Source organism: Bubalus kerabau, chromosome 6 (genome assembly GCF_029407905.1).
Source record: "Bubalus kerabau isolate K-KA32 ecotype Philippines breed swamp buffalo chromosome 6, PCC_UOA_SB_1v2, whole genome shotgun sequence".
In the NCBI taxonomy this organism is placed as follows: domain Eukaryota; kingdom Metazoa; phylum Chordata; class Mammalia; order Artiodactyla; family Bovidae; genus Bubalus; species Bubalus kerabau.
In genome coordinates this window covers 24,984,336-25,005,561 of record NC_073629.1, presented here as the reverse complement: position 1 = coordinate 25,005,561, position 21,226 = coordinate 24,984,336, and the positions used below count along the sequence as shown (strand labels likewise).

Below are 21,226 nucleotides of genomic sequence, written 5' to 3'. Positions count from 1 at the left end.
AAGTTGTGTCCAGCTCTTTTTTGACCCCAAGGACTGTAGCCCACCATGTTCTTTTTTCCATGGGATTTCCTAGGCAAGAGGGTTCTTTACCACTGAGCCACCTGGGAAGTCCTATATTTCTAGTTCAGTTCAGTTCAGTTCAATCTGTACTCATCTTCAAAATAAGAATGCTTGGGGTCTCAAACATGCTGGGGTTTCAAACATGCTTGGGGTCTCAAACATGCTGGGGTTTCAAATATGCTTGGGGTCTCAAACATGCTCTCTGTGTGTTGTTGAAAAAAGCACTACTTAGGAAAAAGGAGTAAAGGTTTTGATCTTGGATTTGCTTCTTACTTATGGAGAGATACTGTACAAGCTAACAGTACTCTCTGAGCCTCATGTTCCTCAGACATAAAATGGCAATTCCTCTCCTATAGATTTCATGATGGGTTAATGACATTAAATTGAGGGACAAATGCAAGGAAATACATATCAAGAACATAATCCATGGACCTGGGCTTTAGTACAATAAATAAATCAAGTTGAAATAATTCAACCTTCTCAGAAGGTTATATCATGTATCTCTGAATAAAAAATATAATAATAATACTTTCTAGAAAAATCAGTGTGGTCTCTTGGGAAATAAGCAGATTAAATACAATAAAGCAGGGATCATCTCAGTGACAAATGACTTATTTTTATGAGCTCTGATATGAGATCTGAACACAAATTGGTCCAAATGGCATCCCAAGGATTATAAGTCTAAGACTTCTACACATTGCTTTTAAAAAAGGTTGGGATAGATATAGGGAGCACCTGTGACGGTAAGGACTCCAGAGAGACAAAAAAATGAAACACCCATTGGCCAAATTAACTACTACTTACCTCAATCATATTTGTGTCAATAAATCAAGGCCAATGAGCATGCATCAAATAACTGAGGATTCAGATAGTTATGCCTTCTGGGTGTTATTTTATTTCTTTTCTTTTTTTTTTTTGCTAGAGAATTTGGGTTTCAGAACACTGCTTTATTTGAAACCTACAAATCATTATTCATCAAATGAAACCAATGATCAGATGTACCAAATTATGTGTTGCTAAACTCTAATTGTTTGCTTATGAGAAAAGCTGCCTTTATCGGAGTGCACAGACCACAAGATAGAAAAGTCTTTTTGTGACTCACTGAAACTTCTTACAGAAAGCCCACCAATTTCTTCACCTCCTGGCACACGGGATATGCTAATTCTTTGGCTTTTGCCGACCCAACTTGCAAAACTTTCTCTAAGTGGTCCTTGTTCATCTTCAGTTTTTCAATCTCACTCTTAATTGGAGCAAATTTCTCAATCACAGCATCTGCCACCACCAGCTTGTATCGAGCAGTGTCCATCCCAGCACTGCGGCGGACCACCTCCTCCACGGGGAGCCCAGCCACCGCTGCGTGAATGGCCACCAGGTTGGACACGCCTCCTCGGCTGGCGGGCTCGTAGGTGACCTCCGAGGTGAAGTCCGTCATAGCCTTGCGGAACTTCTGCACTATCTCCTCTGGGCTGTCGGTTATTCTGACAGTGGCCAGTTTATCAGGGTCTGATTTCGACATTTTGGCAGAGGGATCACGCAGGGACTTGACCTTCTTCATTGATGCTAGGTAGAAACACCAATACACATCCCAGGGGGAAAAAAAAAGATGTAAACAAAATAACAAAACACCAATAGGAATGTCAGTGTCTACATCTTAAAAAGCAGTGAGAACATCAAATAGCTTCATTATTTTTATCTGATTAAATAAATAACAAACATTCATTGTAAAAAATTCAAGCAATTGGAGCAAGCATGAAAGTAAAGGTGTACTATAATCAGAGAAGGCAATGGCACCCCACTCCAGTACTCTTGCCTGGAAAATCCCATGGATGGCGGAGCCTGGTAGGCTGCAGTCTATGGGGTCGCTAAGATACGACTTATCCTATCTGAAGTCGGACACGACTGAGCGACTTCACTTTCACTTTTCACTTTCATCCATTGGAGAAGGAAATGGCAACCCACTCCAGTGCTCTTGCCTGGAGAATCCCAGGGATGGCGGAGCCTGGTGGGCTGCCGTCTATGGGGTCGCACAGAGTCGGACATGACTGAAGTGACTTAGCAGCATGTAATAAAATGTTAATATTTTGATCATATTTTCATGCATCTTTTAATGTATATATACACATAAAAACATATAATTTTATACAAGTGAATTTGTATCAACTATACTGTTGTGCCATGCACAGTTTAAAAAGTATCCTGTTTCTTTCCTCTGTGCTCTTCCCTATTGGCTAATCACCCCCTGCCTACAACTCCTGCCCTTCCTACCCCCATGCCAGTTTTCACAACCTATGGCATCTTTCCATTTCTTTACCATTAATTAGGTAAGCAATTACCAACACACACACAAACACACATGCATGCGCACACACATGAGAGTGAGAGAAGTGACTTTATTGCTCTGATAGAATAAAAATGTTATGCTGTGCTTTATAAAACCAGTATTATTAATAATTGCCTAATTTATGGCTATTACAGAAACATATAAAGTTTATATAGATAAAGTAAAATTGACCAAAGCATGAAAATAGTCCTTATTGCTAAAAGAAGGTTGATTTCAATGCATGGGGGGCCCTAAATATATTTGTGTGAACTGTTGGAATACCTTAGGAATTTATATCCACCTTCTGCTTCTAAATTGATACTAGGCACATGTTATATTCTTTAAAATGTGGTCAGCTTAATAAAGAGGGGCAGAGTTTAGGTTCAGTAATCTCTGATCCTGCCGTAAGTTAACACTGCTACCAAAATATTGATACCTCGATAAGATTCCAGACTAATATAGCCTTGCAAGCCACAGGTGAGGTTTTGGACTCAGTAGGTAGAACTGTATACTCCATCTCAGTTGTGCATTGTGTATAAGAAGGCAAAGTACGAGGATTATCAGCGCCCTCTTGGTTTATCTAGATTATGATCCAGTGGTTCTCACTCTTAGTACTTTTGTTCTACTGTGAACAGAGAAGGCAAGGTCAGCTGGCTTTGGAACAAGAAGAGCTTGGTGTAGGGTCCAGCTTCGCAATGAGCTAGAAACATGACTTGGGCACAAAGCCAGCCTTGCCAAACCTCAGTTTCCTCATCCACAAGATAGGGAAAGATACCTGCTCTACCAAATAAGATGTGTTTAGAAATACATATATATGTATGTGTGTGTGTGGTGTGTGTGTGTGTGTATGTGTGTATATATATATATGTATACATATATATATATATGGCTTCCCAAGTGGTACCAGTGGTAAAGAATCTACCCGCCAATGCAGGAGATGCAAGAGACACAGGTTCAATCCCTGGGTTGGGAAGATCCCCTGGAGAAGGAAATGGCAACCCACTGAGGTATTCTTGCCTGGAAAACCCTATGGACAGAAGAGCCTGGTGGGCTGTAATCCATGGGGTTGCAAAATAATCAGACACGACTGAGTACACACACACACACACCAATGTGTATATATGTATGCTATTTTATAATGAAAATGATTATTTACAGTTTCTAGTCTCTCTTATACTTTTCAAACTTTCTTGGTTATTTTATTCAATAATCCAATAAGGCCTACTAGTCCTACATTACTAGTAAAAAGTACTAGAAAAAGTACTAGAAAAAGATGGGATTCTTATTACAGATCTTGCAGCCTGTTCATGACAAAGCCAAATATAGTCCCAAGAAAGTTCCAAATCTCTTACTCCATCATCCAATCCTCTCTCTTCAAAACGCAACCTGATTTGACAGTCTCATATTTGCTACTTACTCAGAATGGACTTGGGTACTGGGAAGAACTCCCCATACTTCTTGTTAAAACTCTGTGCTAGATCCTGAACTAGCTCCATGTGCTGGACTTGATCCTCCCCAACAGGAACGTGTGTGGACCTTTAATAAAAGACAGACAGAAGAACTCAGCAAGGCTCCTGCTTATAATGAAATGATATTGCAAGCAGCTGCATTCCCTGTGCCTATGTCACTGTTGGTGTTCAACAAATGTTCACCAGCTACAGAGGGAATGTTGAGACCCAAGTCTTTATCTGTGTATCAGACAGATGCCAAGGAGATGTTTGTCTACTCTAGTTGTATGTCTTCCATATCTGAAGAATACAGACTTCAACACCAGCGTGACAGGATCTTGCTGGGAGGGAGAAATAGTATCCTAAAGAGCATGTGCTCCAAGCATAATTGTATTTTAAACCACTCCTCTTTCCCTCACCCAGTCAGCACATATTATCCTAGCTTTGACCAGATGCTTTTTACTTCAGGGCTTGCACTCACACTAGAAAGACACTCCACCTGACTCTTCAAATCAAAGATGGCAGAAAGTTCTTCAGGCAAGAGTTTTCCTCCCTGTCACACAGGGAGTGACTCAAAGTCTTTTTTTGGAATATTGTCTGCTCTTATGTAAATTGCAACCATAGAACAATCAACATGCTAAGGGAACTTGAACAAAATCTATTAGTACAATGTAGACGGATCTCAAAAACAATGTTCAATGAAAAAAGCAAGTCGCAGGAGATGTGTAGAGTACACTGACATTTATCTTAAAAGTACATATGACAATATTACGTATTGGTTATAGATGCATATATAAATATAAAAACATACTGGAAGCTTCTCCAAAGATTCATGATCATAGCTGCTTCTAAAGAAGGAAAGAGAAAGGGTCTGGGGAAAGGAACAAAGGAGATCTTGATTCTATCAGCAATATTTTATTTTTATTTATTTTTTAAAAATAATTTATTTGATTGCACCATGTTTTAGTTACAGCATGTGGGATCTTTGATCTTTGCTGCAGCATGCAGGATCTTTTTTGTGTGTGTGTGTGACATGTGAACTCTAGGTTGTGTGTGGCATGGGAGATTTAGTTCACAGACCAGGGATCGAACCCGGGCCCCCTGCATTGAGAGGACAGATTCCCAACCATTGGACCACCAGGGAAGTCCCTGCAATATTTTGTTTTATTAAAAAATGAAGATGGGACTTTCCCTGGAAGTCCAGTGGTTAAAATTCTGCCCTTCCAATGCAGGAGGTGCAGGTTTGATACCTGGTGGTGGAACTAAGATCCCACATGTTTCATGGTGTAGCCAAAAAAAAAAAAAAAAAAGAAGAAGATGTAAGATGAAAATTATCAACATATAAAGACAATGTTTATAATGATTTTAATCCCATATATAAAGTTTGCTGTGTTGGAACATGAAGAGGTATATCAAACAAAGAAAGATGAACCATTACAGAGAAGTCCTGACGGGGAAAACATACTGAAATATTACTAAGGAAGGAGACAGGTGATTTTAAGTATGTAGTGTTGGGCTAGGTGTTGACATTTACAGCTAATAAAGTGTTGTAGTTTCTTGATCAAGGACGTTTAATATTCTGCCTGTGGAAGCATCAGCCTTAGAGTACACTTGAATATTTAAATGACAATTGTACATATGAGTGGAAAAATAACAACTTTTCAAAACAGCCACAGAAAAGAAAAACTGCTAGAAAACTATGGTACTTTGTTACAGAGAGAATCTATTAGCCTCGTGGTTAATTAGTGGTCCCTGAAAAACTGGAAAATTTTTTTGTGCATTACTGTCCATAGGCTACTGGTTTATTTGAAAAAACTGTCTAGAGTATGAGGAAGTGAAGGCAGTTTTGACTAGCATAAAGACTAGGTACTTTATCCCTGATTTAAAGCTATATTACAAAGCTACAGCAATCAAAACAATATCGTACTGGCACAAAAACAGACACACAGATCAACGCAGAGCAGAGTCCAGAAATAAGCAAGTGCATGTACAGTCAACTAATCTATGACAAAGGAGGCAAGAATACACAATCGAGAAAAAACACTCTCTTCAATAAATGGTGTTGGGGAAAATGGACAACTACATGTAAAAGAACCAAACTGGACTGGTATCTTATATCATATTCAAAAATTAACTCAAGATGGATTAAAACCTTGAATGTATGACCTGGAACCATAAAATTCCCAGAAGAAAACATAGGTGGTGATCTCCTTGACATTGGTCTTAGGGAAATTTATTTTGGATCTGACTCCACAGGGAAGGACAGCAAGAGCAAAAAAATGAGATGGCACTGAACTAACAGGCTTCTGTGTGAATGAATTAAAAATAAAGTGCTGAAGGCGAGAGACAGAAGCAGGATGAAACCTGGGAGCAGGCATCCTGGTGACTGTTCTTTTTCATGTAATACATCTGCTCAGAGAATGAAGGAGCCAGGAAGGCAATAGGAGAAAATCTATCTAAGGCACCAATACTAACCTAGTTGAGCATCACAAGCAATTGGGCTGGGGCGCAGCACACGATTCTGCCCTCCTGCTGAATTCTGAGCAGGGAATTCAACTAGCATCCTAGTAGACAGATGGCAGACACAGGGGCCTTTATAGATTTTTGTCTGCTGGCAAAACACTATTTGAATATAGTTTTCTTGTTCTGATATGGATTTTAAAAACCCAACACATAAAAATGAATCTATGAGGACTTCCCTGGTGGCCCAGTGGTTAAGAATCTGCCTGCCAATGCAGGGGACATGGGTTCGATCCCTGATCGAGGCAGATCCCACATGCTGAGGGGCAACTAAGCCCGCACACCACAACTAGAGAACTAGACTCTGCTCCCCACAACTAGAGAAAAGCCTGTGCAGCAACAAAGACCCAGTTCAGCACGCCCCCAAAAAAGAAAGAAATCAGTCAATCAAACAAACAAGTGAAAGACCCCAACACAAGGCTTATGAAAAATATCATGGAACGAAGGAAAGGGAACTTTACCCTTCAGAGCCTGAGCAAGGTCAAACATTTGAAAATGAGCTTTTACAAGAAACAACTGTGTGTTGTTTTCTTTTTTTTTTTAAAGAAAACTTCTGTGTAACCTCAATAGGATTCAGAAGGGCATGGCTGTTATTACACATGAGCAAGAAATCACAATAGACGAAAAACAAACATAGGTGGTGACAGAAAACAATTCAATGAAGAGAAAGTAAAATGATGAAGGAAACCAAACAGATAACAGAAGAATCAGGAGCAGTAGGAGCAGAATCCTAAGGACAGGATGTATCTGTGATCTGGAAAAGAAACCTGAAGCTCTTCAAGAACTCAGAGGAAAAGGAGAAAGAGAAAAGTATGACACACAAATGACAGGCTGGAGGGCCATCCTTGGACCTAGAGTATGGTCCTCCTCAGGAGGACATCAGGACCATGTGAACAGAAGAAATAACCTAAAACAGAAGGAGGGGTTAATGAATTAAGAACAAAGAAGTAAGCAAACAAAAATGAGTATACTTACTGAAGGAACACAGCAAGTTTCAATTATATTAAAAAAAAACCTGGGACTTCCCTGGTGGTCCAGTGGTTAAGACTCCACATTCCCAGTGCATCAGGCATGGGTTTGATCCCTGGTCACAGAAGATCCCGCATGCCTGGTGTGGCAAAAAAGGGAAAAAAATCCTAGAGAATCACACCAAAACACAATCCAGAAAAAAATTTTAAATTATAAACTTAAAGAAAAATCCTATAAGCCAATAGTTAGAAATAAAGACAGAAATAAGATTGATAATACAACATTGAAACCATGTTTACAGGGTTGTGAGAAAAAAGTATTAAAAAACCTAGCCAAGCTGTGTTTTATATGTGAACTATACTAATAATAATTGAGGACTTCCCTGGTGGCTCAGATGGTAAAGCATCTGCCTACAATGTGGGACACCCGGGTTTGAGCCCTGGGTCAGGAAGATCCCCTAGAGAAGGAAATGGCAACCCACTCCAGTACTCTTGCCTGGAAAATCCCATGGATGGAAGAACCTGGTAGGCTACAGTCCATGGGGTCGCAAAGAGCTGGACATGACTGAGCGACTTCATTTTCACTTTCATACTAATAATTGGGCTTTCCTGGTGGCTCAGATGGTAAAGAATCTGCCTCAATGCAAGAGACCCAGGTTCAATCCCTGGTTTGGGAAGATCCCCTGGAAAAGGGAATGGCTACCCACTCCAGTATTCTTGCCTGGAAAATCCCATGGGCAGAGGAGCCTGGTGGGCTACAGTCCATGGAGTTGCAAAGAGCTGGACACAGCTCAGCAACTAACACTTTCATAATAATAATAATGATGATGATGATGATGATAAAGTGACTGATAGCTAGCTATTGAACACTTCCTATATGCTGCACATTTTGCTAAGCACTTTTAATGCATTCTTATTGTATGTAAATCAATTTTACAGATGAGGTAAGCTGAACAGAAAGAAATTCCCAGGCTGGAAGAAAAATTGTAAAGGACTGGAAAAAAAGTTGAAGTAAATCTATGGACTAAAGAACTCAGAAATGGAGATGCTGAGATAGAAGGACTGGCTAAAAAAGACTAAGAACATAAAGTCTAAATTTTGGTTACAATTTGAAATAGAAAATGATGTAGTCTGAAGTCAAGTCATTTATGTAACATCAGTCCATTGAAAATCCTAGGTTAGTTTACAAAATCAAAAGCAAGTTTGAGTATAGCCTCAGGATCTGCAAGTGTAATGAATAACCCATCTTAACCACACAATATCACAACATTTTTTACTTGAAAGGATTAATGAAAGACTCAAAAATATATTTTCAAAAAGAGACAAACTGGTATACAAATGGACAATGGTCAGACATTCTATGACCAAAAATCTCTGACCCAAAACCTCTGGAGCAACCAACCAAGGAAGACAAACCAGTCTCTGCAGGAATGGACCCAGCATGGTCAAGATGTGGTTAATAACTGCCAACATCCCAATTCTTTGTCCAACTTAGGACCAACCAGAGAAAGTCAAATATATTTCCCAAACCAATCACATAAGATGCCCCATTTCTAGTTAGCCTCCAACTTCCCCATGGCAACAATCTCTCAACAGAGCATCCCTGAAGACTTCCTTTCCTATAAAGCCTCTCTCCTCCCCCACCTGGCTGCAGAACACAAGTAATGGTGGCTGGGTCTCTTGCTGTGGCAAGCTGTGAAAGCCTATTTGTTCTCATTCGGGTGGTCTTTGTTTCAAGATGATCACTACTAGAATTAAAACCAGAAAGCACACCTTCCAAATCACTGGAATAGATAAAAGCAAAGAAAACACAATCTCTCTATAGAGCAAAAGGCCCAAAACAAAGAAAACATAAAAATCATTAAAAACATAAAATATGTAATGATGTGGTAAAACATAAGACCAAAAAAACCCACTCAGGATGCAAACTTTTTGGAAAATATATATAATGTGCATTCAGATAAAGAAGAGGCCATAGTGGTTAGAGTGGGTGCTCTGGTGTTAAGCTGGGATCAGGTTCTTGCTCTGCCACTCAGCAGCTGGGTGTCCCTGGGTGAGTTGTTTAAACTAAATCTCTTTAAAAAAATTTTTAAAGCTGACTAATAATAGTTCCTACTCACAGAGTTGCTTGAGAAATGAGTAAAACAATGCATGCAAAGCTCATAGTTGGTGCCTGGTATGTAGTGTGCAAACAAGGAATGTTAGCTGCAAAATATGGTTTGGAGGAAATGGCATGTGTGTGTGTGTGTGTGTGTGTGTGTGTGTCTGTGTGCATGTGTCCATGTGCTCAGTCATGTCCAACTTTTTGCGACCCCATGGACTGTAGCCCGCCAGACTCCTCTTGTCCATGGAATTTTTCCAGGCAAGAATACTGGAGCAGGTCACCATTTCCTACTCCAGGGGATCTTCCTGAACCAGGGATTCAACCTGTATCACTTGTGTCTCCTGCATTGGCAGGTGGGTTCTTTACTACTAACACCACCTGTGGGAAATGTACCAATATGTTAAAAAGAATAGAAATAGTAGAAGTGATTTCTCACTTTTTCCTGGTTGAATATAGAATGCTTAAATTATATCAGAACATCGAAATGAATTTGTGAGAGACTTGACTCTCCTGCTACTGAACTCTATAAAGACAGAAAACAAGATGATGAATCCTGGAAAGTTTATAATTCAAATATTTAAGGCAGGGCGCTGGATCTATTGAATGTATTGCTCTTGTATTCTACTAGAATGTTCCTCCCTTAACTCTTACTGGTGCCTTGATTTCAGGTCTAAGCTTAAATATCACCTCTTTGCAGAAAACTTCCCTAACTCTACTCTCCAAAGTTAGCTTCCCTGTTATTCTTTTTCACAATATCTTATTTATTTTCTTTATAGTGTTAATCCTAGTCTAATAATTTTACTTCATTTGTTTGCTTATTTAATTGTATCTTGCTTTCTCTCCTGCTAGCAAATAAGCTTTTTGAGACCTTGTCTTGCTTTTCAATCTATTTCCAACAGTGTCAGACTTTATCTTTTTGGGCTCCAAAATCACTGCAGATGGTGACTGCAGCCATGAAATTAAAAGATGCTTACTCCTTGAGTAGAGACATTACTTTGCAAACAAAGGTCCGTTTAGTCAAGGCTATAGTTTTTCCTGTGGTCATGTATGGATGTGAGAGTTGGACTGTGAAGAAAGCTGAGCGCCGAAGAATCCATGCTTTTGAACTGTGGTGTTGGAGAAGACTCTTGAGAATCCCTTGGACTGCAAGGAGATCCAACCAGTCCATTCTGAAGGAGATCAGTCCTGGGTGTTCTTTGGAAGGAATGATGTTAAAGCTGAAACTCCAATACTTTGGCCACCTGATGCGAAGAGTTGACTCATTTGAAAAGACTCTGATGCCGGGAGGGATTGGGGGCAGGAGGAGAAGGGGACAACAGAGGATGAGATGGCTGGATGGCATCACTGACTCGATGGACATGAGTTTGAGTGAACTCCAGGAGTTGGTGATGGACAGGGAGGCCTGGCGTGCTGCGATTCATGGGGTCGCAAAGAGTTGGACACGCCTGAGCGACTGAACTGAACTGAACTGAACAATCAGAATGAGTTAAAATCATAGCTCCGTTAGCTACTATTGAGTTATCATAGCCTAGTTTCTTACTGTTCTAAAGCCTCCATTTCCTCTATAAAATGAGGATCATAATGGTGCTGACCTCTTACTGTTGTTTCAAAGATTAGATAAGCTAATCAAGCATAGTCCTTGATAGTAAGGGCTCAATATACACGGGCTATTAGTATAATGTAAACTCATTAAATCTGACAGCATGAAGGACAAAATCATACAAGAATGACAATATTGGGACCTTGATGTGTGGTACGTTGTGACTTTTTTCAAACCAGGACCATTTTCCTTTTTGATAGCAGACTCATACCACAAACATAAATATCAACATAGAATCCCTGAGACAGCCACAGACCTGGGCAGCAATCCTGATTTGGGTAGAAAATGTATTACAAACTGGCAGTTCATATATCTGATTAGGTAATCCCCAAATATAAATGGTATGATATAGGACTTCTGAGGAGTCTTTTAATTTAAGGAAAATAGGGACAGGATAATGAAAGGAAAGGGAAAATCCAGGGACCATGACAAAGGGTCAGGAAGTCATTTCTCTTCTTCGAAGGTCAGTAGATTTATTTAGGAAATTCTACAAAATCATGTCCTGTGATCTCCTTTCACACAGCCTGGAGCAGAAAGTTACTGACTTGATGAGAAATGAAAACAAAAATCTTCTTTTTTATGTTTCCCGCAGTATCCACAACCCTGTACATGCTCCTCTCTGAGGTGTACATGTACTCACCACACCTTCCTAAATTTCTCTTCTGTGACTGGACTTTGCACTCCTGCCTTGTAATTACAGTAAGGCTGACATGCAGAGGTCATCTTGACTGCCCCAAACCAAATTAGCCAACAGGGTAGGTTAAAAAGCAATTACAGTAGCCCATAGGAAATCACAATGGACTGCAACTAACACAGAAAAAACAATTACCATAATCAATACACTTTAAGCACATCAAAATGAATATTTCCACATGTCAAAATGGTTCCAGATTCACAAAGCAACCAAACTAAACAGAAAACACATTTAGTTTTCATAATGACTCTGCATAAGTCTTTGCCTTCTGTCGGATCCTTGCCTCTTTGCTAACAATCCTGAGAGGTTTTGCTTTTACAAAAAGGGATTAAAATTTTTTTTAATTTTTTTCACCTGGACCGATTGCTCCACTTGGCTTTTTCATCTGACTTTAGTTTGTTTGTTTCTAGTCTTTCCTCCCTCTGCTCCTGCTGCTCCTTTCACCTCCTATAATTTATCTTGGCCCTTCCTTCGCATCCATTGAGTTTACACTTTACATTAATTCAGCCTGTCTTTGATTCTGCCCACTTATGGGGCTTATTCTCTTCACATTTTCAACCTCTCTCCTCGCAGTCTTCCTTTCACTTCAAATAATTTACTGCTGTTCTTTTAAAATTTATACCCTACATAATGATCTCCATATTAATGTCTTCTCTTTTTCCCCATTTTCTTTTTTTCTTACCCTGACTGTACTTTCTTAGACACAACATAAAACAAAAGTCTTTCATAATTTTGATTGTTATAACTTCTGTCACACAACAATGCGTCTGATCTTCTTTGGTGACTAAACCATGTTTCTTTTGCTTAGTTCCTTGTTGCATCTACATCCACTTGGGATCCACCCCACCCCTCAGGCAGGATTAGTGTCCAGATGAATAATCACTGCTCACAGAAATTTGTTCCTTTTTTTTTCCCCCTACTTCTTTGGCTGTATTTGTGCATTTTCAGTGCTGCTGCCTTTAACCAACCTGGCTGGAATAGGGGTTTGGTGCTGCTTGTCCTTTTATAAGGGATGAAATCACCACCACTGGTAATGACTCCTTAATTTAGCAATTATTTATTGAAGATCAATGACGTGCAAGGCCTGGTGTCAGGACTATGAGAGACATAAAGGTTTTAACTTCTAGGGAGTTAAAGCTTCTAAGAGAAGAGAAAACACCACATGAAGTTATAAATTCTTCTGGCTAGTCCTTCTACAGTATTCCCTATCTCAGTGAATGGCAACACCATCATCAATCCTGCTGTATAAGTCAGAAACCTGGGGACATCCCTGATGGCTTTTTCTCATACACATCCAATCCATTATGAAGTCTTAGCCATCTTGCATCCTAGAATCTTTTAAATTTGTCTCTTCTCTTCATCTTCACTGCCACCTTCGTGATCTAAACAGACTAATGAAAGAGCCTCTTAGTAGCCTACCGACCTTGGCTGAGCCCCTACGACTCATCCTTTGCATATCAATCAATTCTCTTTTAAAAGTATAAATCAGATCATTTCACCCTGTTCTTAAAAGTGCACAAATACCTTCCCCCTGCTTTTAGGAGAGTACACTGAATTGTCTGGGGCTTCCCAGGTGGCTCAATGGTAAAGAATCTGCCTGCCAATGCATGGGATGAGGGTTTGATCCCTGGGTTGGGAAGATCCCATGGAGAAGGAAATGGCAACCTACTCTAGTATTCTTGCCTGGGAAATCTCACGGACAGAGGAGCCTGGAAGGCTACAGCCCATGAGGTCACAAAGAGTTGAACATGATTGAGAAACTAATAGTTTCACTTCACTTTCTCAAGCTTAAGATGGTCTCAAAACCTCCATTCTTGGGTTCCTTACCAAGTTCCCCCAAAACACTTACATAAATCTTTCATACAGTTATCTGGAAAGCCTCTCTTCCACTGCCTTCCCTCATGTTTGTTCTCTAGCCCATCATGGGCCACTCATCCTAATGCTGATTTTGACAAAAGAAACGTGAAATCTATAATAGCTCTGCACATCAACATATTATGAGGGGCCACATATAGATTTCTTGTGAGAAAAAATATGAATTTTTTGGTATATATATATTTTTGTATTTATTTATATTTATAATGTATATATTCATAAACATTCTAGTTATCATATTTTTCAAAATTCAGAAATATCTCAAACAAAAAATACCCCAAGTGCTTGAGCTGTGTTGTAGGGAAAACAATGGTACAGGCTAAAAATCAGACCTGGATGAGTTCTGCCTCTGCTACTTATTATCAAGCAATTAGGAGTTTCTAAACTTTGGAACACTATTCCAGTACTCTTGCCTGGAAAATCCCATGGATGGAGGAGCCTGGTAGGCTGCAGTCCATGGGGTCGCGAAGAGTCGGACACGACTGAGCGACTTCACTTTCACTTTTATGCATTGGAGAAAGAAATGGCAACCCACTCCAGTGTTCTTGCCTGGAGAATCCCAGGGACGGGGGAGCCTGGTGGGCTGCCGTCTATAGGGTTGCACCGAGTCAGACATGACTGAAGTGACTTAGCAGCAGCAGCAAACTTTGGAAGGAAGCACAGTAAGACAGATGAGAAATGTATGTCAGCAGAGTAAATGCTGTAGTAAACAGAGCTGAGTTTACTGCACTTGTCTGCACACTTTGCAGGGGCCCAAAGGACACACATGCCCAGGAAACGGGGGATGTGCATAGTGCGGCAACAGTACTCCTGGGAATAGTCTGAAGGAAGATGGCAGGAGAAAAAAATCCAAAGGAACAGAGCTGTGAGCTGGAGCATGCATGGCTGGTAGCATGATGTCTGGCCTGAGACCACACAGGACAGAAACATAGGGTTGTTTCTCGTAAGAAAAGGAGCACGCAGTTACTAGCTCCACATCTTTGATCTGATTGTGGCGTTAGAGGTAGATGGTTTCTAGGCTAAGGTAGGAGATAATCATCTTGAATATAGACAATTACCTTGGATTAAAAAATAAATTTATTTATTTATTTTAGCTACCCTGGGTCTTAGCTGTGTCAGGCAAGATCTTCGATCTTCATTGTGACACGCGAGGTCTTTCAGTTGTGGCATGCAAACTCTTGGTTGCTGCATGTGGGTACCAGTTCCTTGACCAGGGATGGAACCCAGGCCCCCCTGAATGGGGAGCACAGAGTCTTAACCACTGGGCCACCTGGGAAGTTCCAGTTCCTAGTTGTATGGAAAAATACTTTCGTTTAACAAATTAATATAGCAGAATCCTGATAGGAATAGGCAAAAATCTGCCGCCATAATTTTCCTCTCAGAAAACAGGAAAAATAAAGGAATCTGATGGCATTCTTAGTGTATATTCTAACCACTTTCATGCACTGGAGAAGGAAATGGCAACCCACTCCGGTGTTCTTGCCTGGAGAATCCCAGGGATGTCGGAGCCTGGCGGGCTGCCGTCTGTGGGGCCGCACAGAGTCGGACATGACTGAAGCGACTTAGCAGCAGCAGCAGCAGCAACCACTAAATAGATCAGGAAGAGTTAAAGAAGGAATATTTTTTTTTTTTTTTTTTTTGCTACAGGGGAATAATTGAGGGTGGAAAAGAACTACAAATTTTTAAGTCTTAACCAACTGTGAGAACCTGCTGACGTTGGGCAGAGTGAGACAGACAGGAAGCTACTAGAAAGCTCTTGGTGTTTACCTGCCGCATCTGAAATAACTATTGTTTTATGTAAGAAAAGAGGACATTCTCAACCTCACACTTGGGTTGAAAGAAAGGTAGATGATGTGATAAATTTGAGGATGTTAAGGAGCTACTTTTGCCAATGTCAGTCTTTTAAATTGTTGTTTGTACTCTTAAAATCTCTGTATTGAGTATATACTAGGTGATTTCAATTTACACAGAATTTAATAAGTCCCTGAGCTATGTACCATTAACCAAGAAACTATAGGATTTTTATCATTCTGCCAATTATATTTTTGGGCAACTGATGAAAACAAATTCATCATCACTTTGGTATAGATGACCTCATACTGCTCTGGTTATTCATGTGATGATCTTGCCTCCTAACATAACTTATGACTGGCTCCTTAAGGAGGGTGAGCACTGGCCTCAGGAGATCATGATCACACCCCGAGCCTGCTCTGTCCATTGTCTGGCTCCACAGCTTTGGACAGATTGCTTAGCCTGCCTGGGCCACATCGGCAGAGCAAGGGATTTGGAGGAGAGGCCCTTTAGAGCTCCCTCCTACTCTCTGTTCCATGGTATTACAAAAAGGTCAATCGTTCTTGTTCAAATTCGCTTTTTTTTCATAGCCCTGAGTTCAGAGGACTCTCCCATGAGAGCTCTTGAACTGTTAAAGAAATCTGCTGTGCTTGTGTGCTTCCAAATCCTGGTGCTGAAAAATCAGCCTCTGGTTCTATGTAGAAGTAGCCCTTGAAAATGGAACTAGACATAAGACTGTGATAGTCAGAGATATCACCATCAAGCATAGACAAGGGACGTATTTCATTATAATCCTTTAGGAAGGATTTTTCTGTTCTTTACAGGTGACAAAATCAAGGTTCTTTGTAGAACCTTTCTAAGTAAATATGCTACTTCAGTGGGAAACTATACTATTAGATCCTTCTTAGACTTTGATTTGCAGCTTCTGGAGAAAAATGTTCTATATTTCCCAGGATAAGTCCAAAGTTACTTATTATAAATAATAAATGCTATCAGGGGCCCAGCATTCAAGTTAAAATAGCAAACAGACACATAATCATAATGTGAATCAAACTTAAATTTAATGAAATGAAGACAGCTTGTATGTACTAATGGACATTCCTTATATGTAGGGCTGAGCAACTATTTTTCTGGCTGTTTCCACCATCATTGCACGAAGGCTCTGGGGTCATGTCACAAGGAACATACACTATCATCTCCATGCTATTATCACATTTATATGCAAAGAATTCCAGTTTTCCCACAGAAGAGGCACTTTTATTGGGGTCAGGGCTTTAGAGGAAAGGAGTAAAAAACACTCATCAAATTTATCTTTTTCCTCAGAAGCTTTCACTATAACAATGCTTGGCTATGAGCGACTGCTGACTGGGAGGCTTTATCTCTAAATGGCCAAATAGGCGTCAAGGGAGGTGATGTGGGGATAGCAGGGAAGAACTGGAAGAGGAATGGGGTCAGAAGCCCTGGCCAGTCCTACAGAGAGTGCAAGGCATTGGCATCCTCTGGTTATATAGTCTTGAGACCTGTAAGCGGCGGGAGTAGCTGATTTATAGATTGTGGGTTCAAGAAAAGTGAGGGCACCTTATAGCATGTTGAAAAACTTGCTCTCCGGTCCAATACAGTAGCCACTGGCCACAGGCAGCTCTTTAATCAACTAAAATTAAAGCTGAAATTCAGTTCCTGTCAACATTTCAAGTGTTAACAGCCACACGTGACTAGTGGCTCTGGTCTTAGAGCAGATAGAGAGCATTTGCATAGCTGCAGCAAGTGCTATGGAATTGCATTTCTTGGGAGGCTAGATTATCTGAGAAATCAATATTTAAAACTCTTGAAGTGAACACTATATCCCATACTGTTAAGAACACAGACTCTGTACATAAACTTTATAGACACAAATCCTAGGTCCAGGCCTTGTTATCACCTAACCCCAGGCATAAATTACTTATGGCTGCTTGCAACCCATAGTAAGTGCTATTTAAACGCTACTTCTTAAAATTATTAGTTTCACATTTAAACATACTTCTATTTGTTGTTGTTCAGTAGCTCAGTCGTCTCTGACTCTTAGCGACCCCATGGACTGCAAAATGCCAGGCTTCTCTGTCCCTCACTATTTCCCAGAATTTGCTCTAACTTATGTCCACTGAGTTGGTGAGTTGGTGATGCCAACCGACTGTCTCATCCTCTGTCGTCCCCTTCTCCTCCTGCCCTCAATCTTTCCCAGCATCAGGATCTTTTCCAATGAGGTGGCCAAAGTATTAGAGCTTCAGTTTCAGCATCAGTCCTTCCAAAGACTATTCAGGGTTGATTTCATTTAGGACTGACTGGTTTGATTTAGCATTATTACTGGGGAATAGATGCAAATGGATTCATGTGCCTGCCCCTTGCTGTAACCATCCTTCCCCGTGGGCCAAATTTTCTAGAGTCAGGTGACACTCTCTTGTCAGCATGACTACATTTAGGGCTGGGGTGAACTCTGCTCCTTACTTGTACAGCAGAATGTCAGCTGCCTGGAGCACTGGGTATGTGAGCAGCCCCACGGTTCCATTCTGCTTCTCCTTGGCAGTCTTTGCCTGTAGGGTGAAAAGAGAGGAGAGAAACAAATCTGACATGAACCTAATTATAATGCTAAATTAAGAAATCTTAAAAGCAAGCAAAGGGTGATCTGAAGCCACCTGTAACAACATCCTGACTCAGTCCCTTTTAGCAAATCTGGCCATCTTCTGGCTGGCTTGCCTCCACAGTCCCGGCTTAGGCAGGAATAAGGTGAATCCGCTTCCCCACTGTCCCTTGAAACAATCCTGCACTGCCACTATTTCTTTTCCATTTTATTAAAATAAAAGTCTAACATTTTCTAGACTCCAAATCAGATAAATTCCAGATTTCATGGGGAAGGTCGGAAAACACCATGACATTATATTAGTTAACATCAAACTGTTTGTGGAAACTTTCCAGAAGTCTCATACTGTGCTATTGACAAAACTGTAATGCCCCCTTAACATCACATTAAAACAAACCCCTGAAAATCATGGTGTTAAAAAACAATGAAACTAAGAGAAATTTTCATCTTACCAATTCTAATGATCTGTCATGATCTTTAGGTGGGAATGCAGTGAGAGTAAAGTGATTCCAATGAACAGTACAGGTTGTAAAAACCAAAATATTTCCTTAACAGGGAAGCTAATGGAAACACTGGAGGTGATATTAGAAATATTTAGCAACTGGTGAGTCCTGGGTGCTGACTATAATAAACTACTGGTATGCACACCCCGAACATCAGCCCTAGTGGTACTAACCCCCTTGCTACAGGAAATTTGGCTTTCTGGGTAGAGTTGCTTATTAACAGGGACAATTGTGTGCAGTTCACTGGTAACTGCTTCCAAGGTCTAGGTATATCATACGTGTAAACTGATAAATGGGGCTTGCCATGAGGCACAGTAGTAAAGAATCTGCTGGCCAATGCAGGAGACGAGAGACATGGGTTCGATTCCTGGGTCAGGAAGATCCCCTGGAGGAGGAAATGGAAACCCACTCCAGTATTCTTGCCTGGAGAATCCCATGGACAGAGGACCCTGGTGGGCTACAGTCCATGGGGTCGCAAAGAGTTGGACACAACTAAGTGTGCACGTTAAATTGATATTTTGGTGTGTAAATAAGTTTTATTTATCTAATATGAATTACTTCTCTGAAATCCAGTGATTCCTGAGTGAAATGAACAACTCAATTTATAAACGTGCATGATTCCGAGAATCAGGCTCACACATGCCCTCACAACTTGGGCTTCCTAAACCAAAATGCAGACGTACCTTTTGAGGCTGGATCTGAATACAATAGTTTCTCCCTTTAGTCGTCTTAATGTTCCATAATTTAGTTACAGGCTTTTCTGGTTACTTCCAGCAATTTTTGGCTTGTTTTTGTTGCTTAGTCTCTAGGTCATGTCCAACTCTTCTGCAACCCTATGGACTGTAGCCGGCCAGGCTCCTTTGTCTATGGGATTTCCAAGGCAAGAACATTGGAGGGGGTTGCCATTTCCTTCTCCAGGGGACCTTCCCAACCCAGGGATCAAACCTACGTCTCCTGCATCGGCAGGAGGATTCTTTACCACTGAACCACCAGGGAAGCCCAGTTTCTGGCTTACAGCACTATTACTGCTACAGGGCGTTCATAGGAAATTTGAAAGCTGACCATACAATTCCTTCAGTACATCTCCTTATTATAATGTCCATGATAAAGGCCAGTTTGCACTGATTATCAGGTAATTCTAGCAAAAATTTAATTTGGAAACAAACAAATGAGAAAAGAACCCAACTTTTAAAAATTGCTACTGCATTAGATTTATAGTCTTTTTATATTAGAATACTAGATCTTGAAACTACAAAGGAAGTGGGGAGATGTCCGAAGTTCTAATATTTATTGGATGCCTATTATGGGCCCCATATGCCTCACACCTATGTTATCTCATCAATCCTCCAAATAACCCTGACCTCAGCAGCGCTGATCCTATACTTCTACCCCACTGTTTTGCCCCTCACTGCCCCAATCAAAACCAAGCTAGGGGTTCTTAGGTCTTCCCATAGAATTGAAACCTTGTCCTCTTAAAACTTTTCATACTCTGATTTTTTGTTTAACTGTGCATGCATGCTAAGTTGCATCAGTCGTGTCTGACTTTGTGTAACACTATGGACCGCAGCCTGCCAGGCTTTTCTCTCCATGGGCTTCTCCAGGTAAGAAGACCAGATTGGATTGTCACGTTCTCCTCCTGGGGATCTCCCTGACACAGGGATCGAACCCACATCTCTTAAGTCTCCTGCACTGACAGGCAGGTTCTTTACCACTAGTGCCACCTGGGAATCTGTTCCAAAATAGACTACAAACCTCATGAAAGGTGCTGCATCCATCCATCTTGGCGACTATGATATCTCCAGTACTTAGCGTGCTATGAGATTAGCAGAAGGCATCATCAGTATTTGTTAATGAAAGAATGACCCTTGAAGGCAGTTTCCAAGCTCCAGGGTAAGACTAGCTTTGAAATTCATATTTTCCTCACAAATAAGAAATCACAGACTAGTGGAAGGCTTATTCACGTTGCCTGGTAACACTGGCAACGTGTTCCAGGAGATTCTTAGACACTATTTTAAAGTAGGAGCATTTTGCATTAAATCAGTTCTTTTGGAGAAGACTCTTGAGATTCCCTTGGACTGCAAGGAGATCCAACAAGTCCATTCTGAAGGAGATCAGCCCTGGGATTTCTTTGGAAGGAATGATGCTAAAGCTGAAACTCCAGTACTTTGGCCACCTCATGTGAAAAGTTGACTCATTGGAAAAGACTCTGATGCTGGGAGGGATTGGGGGCAGGAGGAGAAGGGGATGACAGAGGATGAGATGGCTGGATGGCATCACTGACTCGATGGACGTGAGTCTGAGTGAACTCCAGGAGTTGGTGATGGACAGGGAGGCCTGGCGTGCTGTGATTTATGGGGTCACAGTCGGACATGACTGAGCGACTGAACTGAACCGAACTGAAAAGTATTTCAGTGTTCAGTTCAGCATTACCATATTATGATAAAATGGGAAAGTCTTGCCGCAAACCAACATATGATAGAGAACATTATCAATTTTGTTTCTAACTCCTGGCAGGTAATGATTCTACAGCACCACCAGTATGCCTTATTCAGGTACTGTCAGTTTAAAGCTCTGTTTCTCTCTGTAGTGTATGTGCAGCCTTCTGAACAAGCTTTTAAGGAAATTAGTGGCCCTGAAAATATGCTACAAAGAAGCTTGAAACTAAAATTAGTGTTGATGTCCTGGAGGGCTACATACCTTCAGGTGTGATCCAATTGCAAAATTACATG

The 21,226-nt window shown here is 40.8% G+C and overlaps 1 protein-coding gene across 4 annotated transcripts in view; it reads right to left on the bottom strand.

The window, feature by feature from the left end:
• Positions 1 to 986: 986 nt before the first annotated feature.
• Positions 987 to 21,226, bottom strand: part of WARS2 (tryptophanyl tRNA synthetase 2, mitochondrial) — a 95,831-nt gene continuing 75,591 nt past the window's right edge. For 3 of the 4 annotated variants that reach the window (XM_055584593.1, XM_055584592.1, XM_055584595.1), the window contains 3 exons: positions 17,862 to 17,947; positions 3,798 to 3,916; positions 987 to 1,620 (listed from right to left, as the gene is read on the bottom strand). In XM_055584593.1, coding sequence (XP_055440568.1) covers positions 1,172 to 1,620; positions 3,798 to 3,916; positions 17,862 to 17,947 — 654 coding nt within the window. In that variant the 3' untranslated portion in view covers positions 987 to 1,171. The remainder of the gene's footprint in view (positions 1,621 to 3,797; positions 3,917 to 17,861; positions 17,948 to 21,226) is intronic. The other variant, XM_055584596.1, reaches the window with a different exon arrangement.